This window comes from Antechinus flavipes, chromosome 1, assembly GCF_016432865.1.
Source record: "Antechinus flavipes isolate AdamAnt ecotype Samford, QLD, Australia chromosome 1, AdamAnt_v2, whole genome shotgun sequence".
Classification (NCBI taxonomy): Eukaryota; Metazoa; Chordata; class Mammalia; order Dasyuromorphia; family Dasyuridae; genus Antechinus; species Antechinus flavipes.
The window spans coordinates 331,876,538-331,891,219 of NC_067398.1; the positions used below are offsets into that span (position 1 = coordinate 331,876,538).

A 14,682-nucleotide genomic window follows, 5' to 3' on the forward strand; every position below is an offset into this window, starting at 1 on the left:
ACCAGCCCAATGCTTAAATCAGAAGGTGTTCGCTGCCAATGTACCCAATTTCCCAAGGCTATATCACTACTTACCAGAGCTTGTGAGCTCTTGGATTCTTCTCCCTCTGACTACCCGAATAATTTCCTTATTAACACAAGGGAATGAAAATGGAACATTGCTTTGAAATTTTAAAATCATGTAAATTTCAATTTGATTCACCTCCTTTACCCCATGTTGGGAAGATTCCCTGCAATGCAACTGAGTCTCTAGACAATAAAAGTTCATACTTTTATTGTACAAAGAAAATGAGTGATGTGCTTGTTAAGATCTACTCCTCTGAGTGCTTGTTCTGATCACTAACCATCCACTGTCCTAATCACTTCATGAAACAGAAAACCTCCTTCTGCTGTGCTTTCCACTTTCCCTAAATGGTGAATAGATTTGGAGTAGAAGTTATAAAACTGGGAACTCTTTTCAGAAGTCAGAGGCCTCAATCAACTGGGGCAAGAAAAAGTTGTGAGGAATGAGGTTTGTCCTCTCTTGGTGTCACCAGCTGATTCAACTCTCAAAAGCCATTATTTGGTACTGCAACAATATATCTAGGATCACATATTTGTCATGGCCTGACCTGAAAATGTTGATTTGAGCATAGTGGCCAGTTGACCACTCTCTTGACCAACATGGCTGAAAGGGTGTCATGGCTGTCTCTCTGTCTTTTACTGTCTTCCCCAAAACTCAGGGCAAGAAGTCTTTTTAAGGACAAAGAGATTTTCAAGGTTTATATGTCTATATAAAGCTTCCCTTTCCTTTGCCTTTGTTTTCTCTTCAGCATTTCTTTGAGAGTATTTGAAACTTTAATAAATATTATTCCCATTTTATAGATCAAGAAACTGAGGCTCAGGACTTGAATCCAAATCACAAGATTTAGAATTAGAGAGCACCTTAGAAGTTATATGGCATTTTAGAAACCACTTCCTCATTTTATAGATATGGAAATTAAAACCCAGAGTGGCTTTGCCCAAGGTTACTCAACTAATAAGTAACAGAGCCAAGACTCAACCCAAAATTCACCTTGACTACAAATCCAATGTTCTTTCCATCATATTGCACTGCCTCCTCTTTGGAAAGGCTTGAAGTTACAAACAAGCTGTGCTAGGATCTAAATGTTTGTAGAGACCATAACAGAAATACCAAGTGATTTCTCCACAAACACCTATATAAATCCACAAATCAAAATTACCGTGGTACAAAAATTGAGCTCAAAACTGCTGAAGGTATTTTTTAGAGAACCAAATGGATAAAGAGGCTCAATCACTGAAGGACAAGGGAAAGTGGAAGGACATAGGACGGAAGAATCAAGGAGAGAGAAAAATTGGAAAAAACTCCAAGATTAAAAGCTTAGGGGTTTGAAAGAATGCTTGACAGCAATGGGATAATTGGGAAGGTAGTCATTTGGACATAGGAAAGGACTCCCCATGCCCTAAGATAATGTCGTATAGAGTTGAAATCCGATACAACAGGGGAAAAAAAGTACAATATTAGAAGCCAGAAGGCCTGTTTTATCACTTAATATCTATATGACTTTGGACAAATTATTTAATTTATCTTGACCTCAGTTTCCTTGTTGTTAAAATGAGGGTAATAATAGCTTATCCACCAACCTCATAAGCTTGTTGTACACAACAGATGAGATTTGCTGCTTAAAAGTATTAAGTTTTAAGAGGCCTTAGTTATGCAAGGCATTATTAGGGTCATCAGCTTCATCATTATTATCATCATGTCAGCAAGTAATATCTACTAATGGGTTGCAGAAATTAGTGCCTTTAGAGGAATAAAGTCAAATGGGATATAAATTATGAGAGGAGGTATTTTCAGGGCATGGGTTCAGGTAAAACAAGAATATTTATATCTGAATTAGAGGTTTACTTCCATCTAAGAAGTAAATGGTGAAGTTTGAAGTAGGAAGAATAGTAGAAATAGGGACAGAAAATGTGTGTGACTTATGAACCAACTGTATGTCCAAGGTAGAAAAACTTCTAAAGTTTCTTTTGGGAAAGGAGCAGTTTTCTCAGTAGAAGACATGGCAAAGAATGGGAACAAAGAGCATCCTAGGATTGATGTTCTCAGAGCAGACATGAGTGTTCATAAAAGGAAGAAAGAGAAAACCCCATCACTACTTCTACCCCTTGCCTACCACAGAGCAAAATGGATGACAGAAATGACTTGTCTGCTTTGGGTCTGAGGTACCTCCTGGGGAAAGATTCAGTTAGAATCTCATTTTTAAAATAAAATTATTTATGTTTTGTTTTTACAATCACTTACATTTACCAATGGTGGCTTTCCCATCTCTTCCCAGACAGCATCCCTTATTATTTTTATTATTAAAATTATTTATTTTATTTTATTTATTAAAATTGTTAAAAATGGAAGAAAACAATTCAAGAAAACTAAAATTTTTTTTAAAGTAATATTATATAGTGATTCACATGCACAATAGCTTTTCTCTTAAAAAGGAGGGGGAAGAGCTGGCTCTTCAATCAGTTGTTGCTTTTCATTTACATTGTTATAACTATGAAATTTTTTCCTGACTACTTCACTTTGCATTAGTTCATATAATTTTGATATTTTCCCATATTTATCATATTCATAATTTTATAGCACAATAACATTCCATTATGTTCAGGTACCAAAACTTGCTTAACTATTCTCTGGTCCAACAATCATTGTATATCTCTTCTCCCTTTTACAACCAAATTCCTAGGAAAAGCTCTGCCCTTTTCTCTCTTTATTCCTCTTCTCTCACACACAACTCAACCTTTTCTGATCTTGTCACTTAACCAGCTGTAAGGGTGCTGGTAAATGCTTAATAACCAGTTTAATCCTCCTCTCCTTCCCCACAAAATAATTAGATACTTTTCTATTTTATCTGTATTATTAACATTTCCTCTATCCTTTTTTTAAGTCTAGACAATCAATAAAACAATCAGTCTAGGCAACTGAGTCCTTATTTGTGAAATATAGCTAATTTCTGAAGTGCAGATGTTTACCTGGAGTTCTCATCAGCAGATAAGAGCTGGTTCTAGCACACTCTTGCAACTCAGCTTAAGATGATTTCTCCAGGTTTCCAATTGGCCTAAATGTTCCTCATACATAGTATTAAATTTCCTATCTTTATCCCTTTGCACAGATTGTCCTCCCATCGCTGAAAGGCATTCCTTCCTCATTTCTTTAGTTTAGAATCCTCAATTCTCCTTTGAAGCAGAGGTATCACTTACTTAAAAAAAAAAACAACAAAAAAAACTTCCCTGGTCACCCTGTGAATACCCCTTCCCCAAGAGCTAGCATCAAACCTGGCACATAAAACATTGATAAATGTTTGTTGACCAATTAGTTTCTTGAAAGTTTAGATGGATTATGACCTGCATGACTGAAGGCACCACAATGATGAGATCACCAGTCTATCAATGGATTAAAAACAGAAACAGATGCATAAATACATTATATGTACATTACCTATATCTTTCTATTATCTCTTTCTTTAAGATTAGTAATTTCCTCCTGTAGTTAATCCTCCACCAAAATATATTTCAACCCTTCTACATCTTAGAAAGAAGCTACTTGGTTGCACAGTAAATAGAGCACCAGATCCAGAATCAGAAAGACTTGAGCTCAAATCCATATTCCGACACTCACTAGCTGTTTGACACTGGACACGTCGCTTTATCTATATCTGCCTTGGTTTCCTCATCTATAAAATAGGTAATAAAGTAGCACCTGTCTCCTAGAATTGTTATGAGAATAAAATTATTTGTAAGGTGTTGTGTGAGCCTTAAAGCTCTATATGGCCATTTATTGTTATTAGGTGTTTGGTAATCTGCCAGAACTGGCTCTCCCACATGCTTAGAAAAACCTTAACAACTAATTTCCTTCAAATTCTGATATGCATTATAATAGGACTTAAATAAAGAAGTAAAATTAACCACCAGGTGGCACTGCTAGCCACTAACCTGATCTGATTCACTAAGAAAACCTTAAGCTCAATTAGTCCCATGCTCACGCTTGTGGTTTACAGCCCTCTGGATAGAGAGAGTCCTATGAGAAATGCCAAAGTCTCTGTGGTTTTCATAGAATGGATGACTGTCAGTTCTCAAACTCCATCTCCCTTAATGACCATGCCGACTTATAAGCTAGGGCATGTGGTTAACTCCAAGTCTCTGGACTCCTGTGACTTAAAATATTTCATTCAGCCCTAGATACCTGACCTTGGCAGACTGGAGTTATCTCACAGGAACATGCATCGCTGTATATAGTGCTCTCTTGGCACAGAATCAATAAAATCAATCATAGAACATCTACTGCTCCTGCAGCCTCTCCCAGACACAGAAATTTTCCAGGTAGTACATAGCCATTCCAGACCCAGAAGTTCTTGGCTTATTGAGTGCTCCCATGATTTCTCTTCCTCCATGCAAGCAAAAGAGTATAGTTAATACAACATAGTTCACAACTGATCCAGCAAGGCTGGTCATTGGGTATAAAACATGGGACTCAAAGCATAGGATGTGGTCTTAAGGTATAGTATACACTTAAAATCAGTTCTTTTCTATTCTGAGTCAAGCCCCTGAGAGGAAATTGCAACAGCTTTTCATCATAGCAAGCTAATCATGGTAGGCAAAGGCAGATCAGATGCAGAAAAACTCTTTTTGCTTTGCTCACCATTCAGTCTTCTCTGTTCTCCACCCTACCGCCAGCCCCCACCTTTGCTCTCTTTGCTCTTCAGTATACAGCACCTCCTCTCCTACTGTCTAGTATAGTCACTTTCTATTGCATATTTGTGAAGAGGAATTTAACATATAGAAATATAGATTTATATCTATCTAGCTATAAATATACATATACCTATATGGTGTTCCTATATATAGATTATATATATATGTATATGTATATACACATGTAAGTGTGTGTACAGGCATGCTCCATATAATATTTGGATCTATGAAAAATACAGCTTTAGATTTCAGAAGCTTGCTCTGGGGATATATGTATTTTCATAGTAGCCATTTTTAAAATAAATGACATATATTTTCCTAGGCAATCAACATCTAAAATAAAAATTATAAAGTGGTCTTTATAAAAAGAACCAAGTCTACAATATGGAAATTGTGGGAAGTTGGTTGATCCCTTTGGATATCCTAAAACTGAATTATATATGACTTACTAACTAGCTAATCAAAGGGATCTTAGGGATTTATAGCTTAATGGGCCACAGCTTTTGAGATTTCAGGGGAGTGAGAAGGACTGAAACTTAGTTGAATGAGGCCTCCCAGAAGGTATTTGCTGGAACTGAGTCAGAGAACTAAAGAATCCAGCAACATCCTGGAAGGGGGAAGGGAAGGGGTAACAATTTCCGACCTAGGAATCCCCAACCTCTAGTTTAAAACAAGAACTCTCCGATGAGTTTAGACATTCTTTTATTTAAAAAACAAAAACAAAAATCTTTAGCAGTACAACACACACTTGTCCAGAGTTGGGAAACGTACATTCTCTTTCCCCATATGAATAGAGCAATGGAAAAGTGCAACATGTGGAGGGGGAGGGAGGTGAATTACTGATTAGAACTGAAGCTAAATCCTTTCATCCCCTCCTCCCTTTCCATCTAGAAACCAGAAGAGCCCAGTAGTATTGGGAGAGGAATGGTGAACTTGCAGGAGTTTGGCTAAAAACTTAAATTCTTTCCTCTCCTTCCGTCTAGAAACCAGAAGAGCCCAGTAGTATTGAGAGAGGGATAGTGAACTTGCAGAAGTTTGACTAAAAGCTTAAATTCTTTCCCCATCTGTTCCAGAAGCAGTGAGGTGGAGCAATTATCAGTACTTCTCTGTGATACTTAACAACGGAACCCCTGGGCTGATCGTTTACACATGAATACACAGTAGTTTTCCCTCTATGAAGGTTTGCTGTACTGAGGAAAAAGAAACCAAAGGCTGAGGAGAGAGGCAAACAGAAAACAGTTTACATTTTTTGAAATAATTTATTTTAAGTTAATTTAGGAATTAAAGAAGGTGAGATAATAAGGGATTCTTAAAAAAAAAAAAACACAACCCTATTTGCATAGTTACTATGCAATACTGGTGAAAATGGGTAAAAATGGACTAAATTTGAAAGCCATTGCCCAAGACATTTTAATATCATTGAAGTCAAACTGATTAAAACCGGCATAGTTAGATTTGCAAAGAGTTTTGCATATATTGATTAATTTTACTTAACCTTTAGGTGATCTAATCCAAAACCCTCATTTTACAGGTGAGGAAACAGATTCAGTCAGTGATTTGCTTCATGTCACACAGAGAGTAAATGGCAGTGTCAGGTCTCAGGGACTCCTAGTTCAGACTCTTTTCATTAAATCTTGTCATTGCTTTCTTTTATTCTTGACATGATCATTTCACAGGATCAAAAAATTTAGAATTGGAAAAAACATTGGGAGATATCTAGCCAATCCCTCTTTTTTCAGATGAGGGAGTTGAGGCAGAAAGAGCTGACATAACCTGCTTACAATCACAAGAGTAATAAGTGGCAGAATTAGGATCTGAAACCAGGTTCAGTGACTCCAAAGTCCATGTCTTTTTATTTTGGACCACACTGCTTCCAATAATCTCATAGGAAAGTTAAGGCTTGAGCAGAATTGTCTAGGATCTTAAATGACCTGACAGAAAGTAAAGTAAGCAGAATCTGGAAAACAACATATACAATAAATATAGCAATGTAAATGGAAAAATAATAATAAAAAACAAAATGGCTGGAACTGATATATATATATATATATATATATACACACATATATGTGTGTATAGATAGATAGATAGATAGATAGATAGATATAACTAGCTTAAAGAGAAATGAGAAGATAACTCAAATATTTACTTTTTGCTTCAACTTCAAGTACTCTCTCAATTCTTTACAGAGTTGGGTAATCAATGGGTATGGAACTCTGCATATATTTGATCCATTGGTTAGTTTTGCTGAGGTTTTCTTCCTTTTTTTAAAAAACATTCTTTATTATAAGAAATGGCTTTCTTGGAATCAGTAAAAATGCATCAATAACATAAATTTAAAAAAAAAAAGAAAAAGAATATATTGACAACAGAAGGGATAAATCCAGACATAGGAATGTTTACTAATATAAATGCCAGATACTACTTTGGAATCAGCAAAAGATTCCCATCATCTCTAATTTATTGTTTAGAGAAAGGGATACACTGAACATTTTGTCTAAACAAAACCTTAAGAGACAATAAAGTATATAAACTTTCTATACTGTAGGTTACATTTTTTAAAAAGTTTGGCTACAACATGACAATATTACTTCTTATAAATAAACTTCTGGAAAAAAACATTCTACCTGTTTTGACTCAGATACAAATACTTCTCAACTCATTTGAACCACAGCTATTACTGAATGAAGTGTCTCTTAAATTTGTAACTTTCACAAATTGCAAAAAAAGGAACATATGGCTTAGCAAATTAAACCGGGCGTATCCATTGACTTAGTCATCTCTTTCTCATACTGTCTTGATTTTTTTTCCTAACTACTTGATAACATGGGGGTGGCAGTATGGTATGGCTATAGATAGGGTTTGGAATTGGAAGACCTGGATTTAAATCCCTCTCTTCCACTTCCTTTTTGGTCTTAAACAAATCATTTATTTTCATTAACCTCTCTGCCATATTTATAAAACTGAAAGTGACTATAATCCCTGTTTTGCCAATATGGAAAGGGATTGGAGATGAGTGGGAGGAAAAGGGAGTACTGGAAGGTGGGAGGAGATGAGAAAAATTAGTTCTCTCTACACCATTTCTTATAGCTAAGCTTAACAGAACTTAGGAAAGAACAGCCGGATTCAGTGGAAGGAATATTATTGTTGGAGTGCCTGATTTCAAATCCTTGTTCCATTATTTACATTATTAAATAACTTTAATTTATTCACCTGTAAAATGAGGCTGAGGGTTTGACTAGATACTATCTCTGATTGCTTTAATTTTTTAAAAAAATCAAAATAAATGTTATTTTTTCCTCTATTATCTCTATTTTCTGATGTATTCTTCCTCCTCCTAGAGTCTTTCTTATAATGAAAATTTTAAAGGATGGAAACTGTTCCTAAATAATATTTGAAAAAAAACCCCTGAAATCATATGCAGCACATGAAGTTTTTTGTTTGTTTACTTGTTTATTTTGTCATTGTGTTCTTGGTTTATATTTCTAGCAATGGAAGCTCTGGGTTAAAGTAACTTAACATAATTCCAAATCATCCTTCTAGAATAATTGGTCTGATTCACAATTCCACTAAAAATGCATTAGTGCCTTTCTACTTCTGAATGCTATGATCTCTAAATGGCTCTAGGAAACCCTGGAAGAAGAATTCAGTTGCTGGAAATTGGTTCCTTTTTTAGCCCCTTAGACTAAACAAGGAAAGTTATTTTGTAAATTGTGGTGTTTACAACAAACCATGTAAAAACTCATTTGTAGAAATTTAATGCTCTTTCATTAAACTAATTAAAAGCCCCAGGATTCACTTAAGCTGCTTTGATTTAACCTTTCTTTAACAACAACCACAAAAAATTTATATTCCTCCTTTACAGTTTTAACATTATAGAGGATGAAGAGGTGATGGTGGTCTTAGGCATTTTTATAGATATGACAGTACTTTAAGGGTACACAATTCCCAAACTAGGATATTTCAATGACTTCAAGATTAGCTATTACCTTGCTTTCAGTGTCTACTATCATAGGATTCATTCCCTCTTTAGCTATAGTGTTTTCTTTTAGGATACATATTTACTCTTCCATTGTTCCTAGGCTATGGTACAAAATTAACCTGGTGGTGATGATAATTCAAAATGAAGGGTCTTCATAGTTGAATCCAGCAAATTCACATGGGACAGTTCTAACTCATATGCACAGGCCATTTACAACCATTAACACCCTCACTGAAAACTGGGACACCTGGTCCCTTTAATAATAGGAGAGAATTGTAAAGTCCTTTCTTCACAACAACTGTGTGAGATTAATGATGCAATTTTTATCATTTCCATAACAGGTAAGGAAAATACATTTGTAACCACCTTCAAGTACAATATAAACAAATTTGGCACCTAAAACTATCATTCTCTCAAGGTAGACTTCTTAGAAGACCCTGGGATTGATATAATGACTTTTCTAGATTTGAACTTCATTCTTCTGACTCCATCTACTGTAGCAACATTTATTCTCTTTAGTAAATAAGTAACTATGTAGTTGATGTATAATTTATGAAAAACACAAACTGATCAATATCAATGGCTGAAAAAGTGATGATTACTCAAAATATTTACTACTCACTGAACTAATACAGTTGTGGACACTAGACTAGTTAATGTGACCCAGGTACCCTTCAATTTCCGACTCTTAAAAGCTAACCCAAATTAAAGATACAGTTTAGATTAGCATCCACCCAAAAACCACAACTCTTGAAGCAGGTGTTTATTTAGTTAGGTAGCACAGCAAAATAAATGGCAATGAAGATTCATGCCTTCCAAAACACAGGGGTTAATCTTCTAATTTCCTACCAATAAGTGGGTAACTATCCTCCATGTATTAATAAAGTTCCTTTCTAAATGTATGCTCTTGTAGATGGATATATTGATTTCTCCCAAGCCACTCTTTTTGCCTCTCCCAGGCACTTAATCATTTATGTATGTCTCATCTTCTTATTAGATTGGAAGCTCCTTGAGGGCATTCTTTATCTTTGAATGGGTACCCAGCATAGTCTGCAGGTCAATGAATCAATACTAAATATTTTTGACTACCCTTATCGGATGGTCTTGCATGAATTGCTATGTCTGGCTAACCTCTATGGTGCCTTTCTGCATTTTAAGCTAGGTTGAGAACAGAGTTCATCATCACTTTGGCCATACTTGAAGATTTGCTGGCTTGGTAGGACCTGCTAGTGTTTGAGCTTCACTTGTATTATCTTTCAACATTCCAGAGTCACTTAGAGCTATGCTAGAGATGGAGGTCCCTGCACGGTGTAGGATTTTAATAAATATTAAATTGAATACACAATTCCATTAAGAAATATTTGTAACATGGCTATTAAAATTTCATCAAAAAAGGAGATCAATAATGAATATTACCCACCCCCAGATAAAGAGATAATGGACCAAAAGGGCTAAATGAAACGAGAGAAAATGTTTTGCATAAACAAGCATTGTTTTAAAATTGTTTTTTGGGGGGGTGAAGGAAAAGGAAATAATGCTTAACAACTGAAAAAAATTAATTTTACGTTTTCTCCTAAAAGCGAAAGGCAAATGTAGCTGCGGGGCTCTCTCATCGTGGCAGATGGGGAAAAGCGTTAGATCTTTAGTCAAAAGGACCTTAATTCGAATTCTATTCTTCCCCTTTTCTAATGCTGTGAACTTCTCCTTCACTTTTCATATCAGCCTCCCCCGCAGTAAAATAAAGGGTTGGGACAAGTTGCCCGGTAAGGCCCCTTCAAAACCTGAGCTTTGAGAAGGTCATAGGGCGAGATCACCTTCACTGGACTGGGGAAGGAAGCACGCTGGGAGCTTTTCCTCTTTATTGGAGGGGGGGAGGGAAGGAGTGAGAAAGAGATTTTGTTTGGGCACAGGGAAAGAGACTCAGTAAGTGCGACACGGGACATGCAGGGTCTGTCCTAGACCCACGCCGGGTCAAACCTGGCACTCTGTTAGCTGCCACTCCCGGCAGCCGTCCGTTGCCACGGGCTGGCTCCCCAGGCGGGCGGGGTTGCTAGGGCCGCCATTTTGGGGGTGCAGGTGCTCCCGGAAGGAGATGGCGACCGCGGCTGTTTCTCTTCCGGTCTCGACGACTGTGGCGGCGGCGGCGGCGGGTCGGTGTAGAAAATGGCGACTGTGCAGCGGGCTGGGCCTCTCCCCTCAGCGCCGCGGACGGTCTGAGGCCTCTCTGCGCCTTCTCCCCCTCCCCCCGCCTACTCCCCGTGCACTTTACACACATGAGGTGAGCCAGGGCTCCGTGGCGGGTGGGCTCAGCGTCCCTCCCCGAGGCTGCTGTGCGCCCCTCGCCCCGGGGCTAGGGCTGCGTCGCTGCCGCTGCCTCCCTACCCCCACTTTGCCGCGAGCCCGCGCAGCATCCTCGGTGGCTCCGGCCCGAGGGCTCTCCGGCAGCCTCGGGAAGGGCTCGCGGGGCTCTCAGCCGCCTCCTTCTTCAGCCCTCCTGCCTCCCTGCTTTGCAGGCGCCCGCCCGCCTCCGCGAGGCCCCCTCCCTCTTGCCCCCTGATTGCAATTCCTGCAGTGGCTAGGGTTCAGGGTGATTCTTCTCTTTTCTCCCCCCTCCCCTCTTACAGAGAATTGGAAGCTAAAGCTACCAAAGAAGTCGAAAGGAAACTAAGCAGGTAAGAAGAACGATTTTAAGATTTGTCCTTGGACCCCTTTCCCTCGCCTCCCCAACCCTCGCATCCTCTCACTTTGGCCCCTTGGGTACCACGGTCTGGTTTTCTGTAGAGGCTTTCTCTGCCATGTTAGCAAGCGGGGGTACAGTTGTCAGAGGGTAAAAGCAAGCTGCCATGGAGGAAAAAAAAGACTGTAAGACTGGGAGGGTATTACGCTAGCGTTTCTTTAAGAAAAACAAAAGCGCAGTTGTTTTAAGCTCCGTTGAAAAACAAACAAACCAAAAAACCTCAAATGCGTAGACAATTATTATGGAACTATTGATTACTCTCCGTAAAAGGTTTGACTGCATTATGTGTCCAGTGCTAGAGGTGGTCCCTCTGTTGTGCTGTCAAAATGTTTTGGCTTTTCGATGATTACTTTGCAGCGCAAATAGTTGCCTTCATAAAGATACAGTGTTGTTGTTATTCAAAAGCATTTTTCAATACTGCAGTCATGTGGATTCAGTTGCATCTGAATCCATTTTTGCCCTTGAACTTCACCTAACAGCTATGTTTTATTTTCTTTAAGCTACATTTGTGTCCACATCTGATTTGCAATTTAAGAAAATCAATACCGAAAAGAAGTAAAGCTAAACCCAATGAGTTTCAATTTTTGTCAAAATACTTTGACATTGGTAACTCAAATCGTACATTAAAAAGGGGGAAATTTTAAAATATTGTTATGAAGCGTTTAACTTTGCTGATAATTGTTTAAAAAGCAGTAGAGGATTGTTTCATATTGAACTGTTTTGCATATCCATTTTTCTGTCTCTTTTGTGCCTTTTCACTTTAGTCCTATTCTTTCTTTGGTTTCCTCACTTCCCTTTTATGCTATATTTGGACCCTAAGAGAAACTTCTAGGCCAGTAAAATCAATGAACAGTTTTACTCACATAGGGAAAGAATATCATTGTGGTAGAGTGAAGAGAATTAATTTCTTAAACGTAGAATCATAGAATGTTATAGCAAAGAGCAAATTTAGAGGACACTTCCTTCCCTCTTCCCCCCCCCCCCTCCAAAAAAAAATAATAACCTTATTTTATTAATGAAGAAACTAAGGTTCTGAGAGACTGTGATTCAGTGGAGGTCACATATCTGAGCCCAGTCTGGACCAAAAACCAGGTCTTCTGCATTCAGGTCTTAATTTGTATAGATTATCTCAGAAGTTAATGTTTTAAATTATGTTATTAAAGCTTGAGAGTTCAAGACTGCTAAAAACATTTCATCATATAATATTGCTCCTAGTTTATATTTTGAGTTTAATTCTTTTTAAATAATACTTTAGGTTATTACTTTATATAATTAGGCATTGATATAGAATCTTTGGCTATAATCGATTTGTGATTAGGATTCTTTTACACAATTATTACAGGATCATTGTGGAGTAGAATTTACTTGAAATAAAGGAGTCTTAATTTCATTTGCACAACAATTAAATGGCTCAAAATATAAGTGAATTTTAAATTCTAATTAAAATAATGTTAACATATTGAATTAGTGAAATAAAAAGGAAAAAAATTGCGTATTATTTTTGGAAATGTTTCCCTTCCTTTTATTACTTATTTTTCCTTTGGACAGGTTCCCTAACCTGTTGCTCTCAGGGGTTTACACTAAGGTACACATCTATCCAAATAGCATGTATTAAGGTGGTTAGGAGAAGCTGTGTGATTTAGTCGATAAGCTAAAGGGCTAGCAGTCTAAAATCAAGACATCTTGGGATCAAGTCCTGCCTTGAATACCACCACCTCCAAGAAGCTGGACAAGTTATTTAATCTCCCAGTGCCCTAGAGTCCTCTGTAAGACTAAGTTGCAGAATTATCTATGTGTATGGATGTATAGAGGGAATTTCCCTACTGGGATCTCTCTACTTCCTGAAACACCAGAGTTTCAGGAAATAAGAGGTCCCAACTCTCCCAAAAGGTGGCTATAGATTTAGTAGTGGCTTGCATGTAGGAATATCAATTCTGTGCTTCTCAAGTAATGGACAGTCTCTTGATTGATATTCTGTTAATTGAATTTGAGATCCAAATATATTTCCATGGTGTAGTGGAAAGAACACTGGACTGGGAGTCAATCAGTAAGGAGATTTAGAATTTGGTTTTGACTTCACTGTTAGCCAATTAGGATATTGGACAAGAAAGAATTGAACTAGATAACTAGATTTCATTCCAGCTGTAAAAATCTGTGATTGTAGGTTTTAGTAGCCAATTTTTTTTTTTTGCCAAAACTGGTTTTATTTTAAAAAACCTTTTATTTAAGAGTTCTTTGTTATTATGTCATTTTTAATTTTAAAAAATGTTTATTGATGCCTATTGCTTTATTAAAGTAATTTCTGGACTCTTCTTCCTCATTCTCTTTGTGACAAAAAGAAATAACAGATTTCTTATTTACTAGAATTATTGTTGGAAGGTATCCTGGTGGTCCACCCATTCATTTTACAAATGAAGAAATTGATATATAGACTATTTAAGTTACCTACCCAAGGTCATTAGGCATACTGGAAAAGAATCCAGAATTTAAAGTTAGAGGATTGGAATTGAACCCCAGCTTTGCTGCTTATTACCTATATGCAGATAGACTCCTCATTTTACTTCTTTAGGGCTCAGTTTTTTCATCTGTAAAATGCAGAGAATTGGACTAGATGATTTCTGATATTCCTTCCATCTTGGAGTCAGTGTTTCTGTGGTATTGTACAAATGAAACAGCTACGATATGAATGAACCCTGGTCATCTGACTGGATACAATGCTCTTTCCATTGCACCAACTGCATCAACTGGAGTTTCACTCCAGCATAAATATTGAACTCTGTTAGTCCAATCTCGATTATTTAATTTGAGATCTTATTCCCCGTGGTATAAGTTTTAATTTAAAAAATGAAAAAGAATACAGTTATCTAAATTAATTTTTTCTGTACAGTGCATTCACCTAATTGAACATTAGTGTTGTCAGTGTTAGTCTAGTGTGTATGTTAGTTACTGGTTAAATCTTTTTTTCAGCTAATTATTGAATGCCATTTTAGAAACTACAATGTTTGTGGGAAATGCTTCAATTGATCTATCAGCTTGGATTCTTAAAAATTTGTTACATCTGTTTTCTTGAGCTTTGCCTTCTTTTTCTATCATGTGCCATTGAATTAATACAATTACCAAGTTTCTTGTTAGGTATTTCTTTCAAATATGTGATTTGATAGTATAAGGCATATTCCCGAAAGATTTATTCTGGAATGTGTAATTTAGCCAGCTTT

General features: G+C 37.0%; 1 protein-coding gene across 8 annotated transcripts in view; it reads left to right on the forward strand.

The window, feature by feature from the left end:
• The first annotated feature begins 10,236 nt into the window (after positions 1 to 10,236).
• Positions 10,237 to 14,682, forward strand: part of TNRC6A (trinucleotide repeat containing adaptor 6A) — a 116,088-nt gene continuing 111,642 nt past the window's right edge. For all 8 annotated transcript variants that reach the window (XM_051967474.1, XM_051967498.1, XM_051967482.1 and 5 more), the window contains exon 1: positions 10,237 to 11,008. In XM_051967474.1, the coding sequence (XP_051823434.1) occupies positions 10,823 to 11,008 (186 nt within the window). In that variant the 5' untranslated portion in view covers positions 10,237 to 10,822. The remainder of the gene's footprint in view (positions 11,009 to 14,682) is intronic.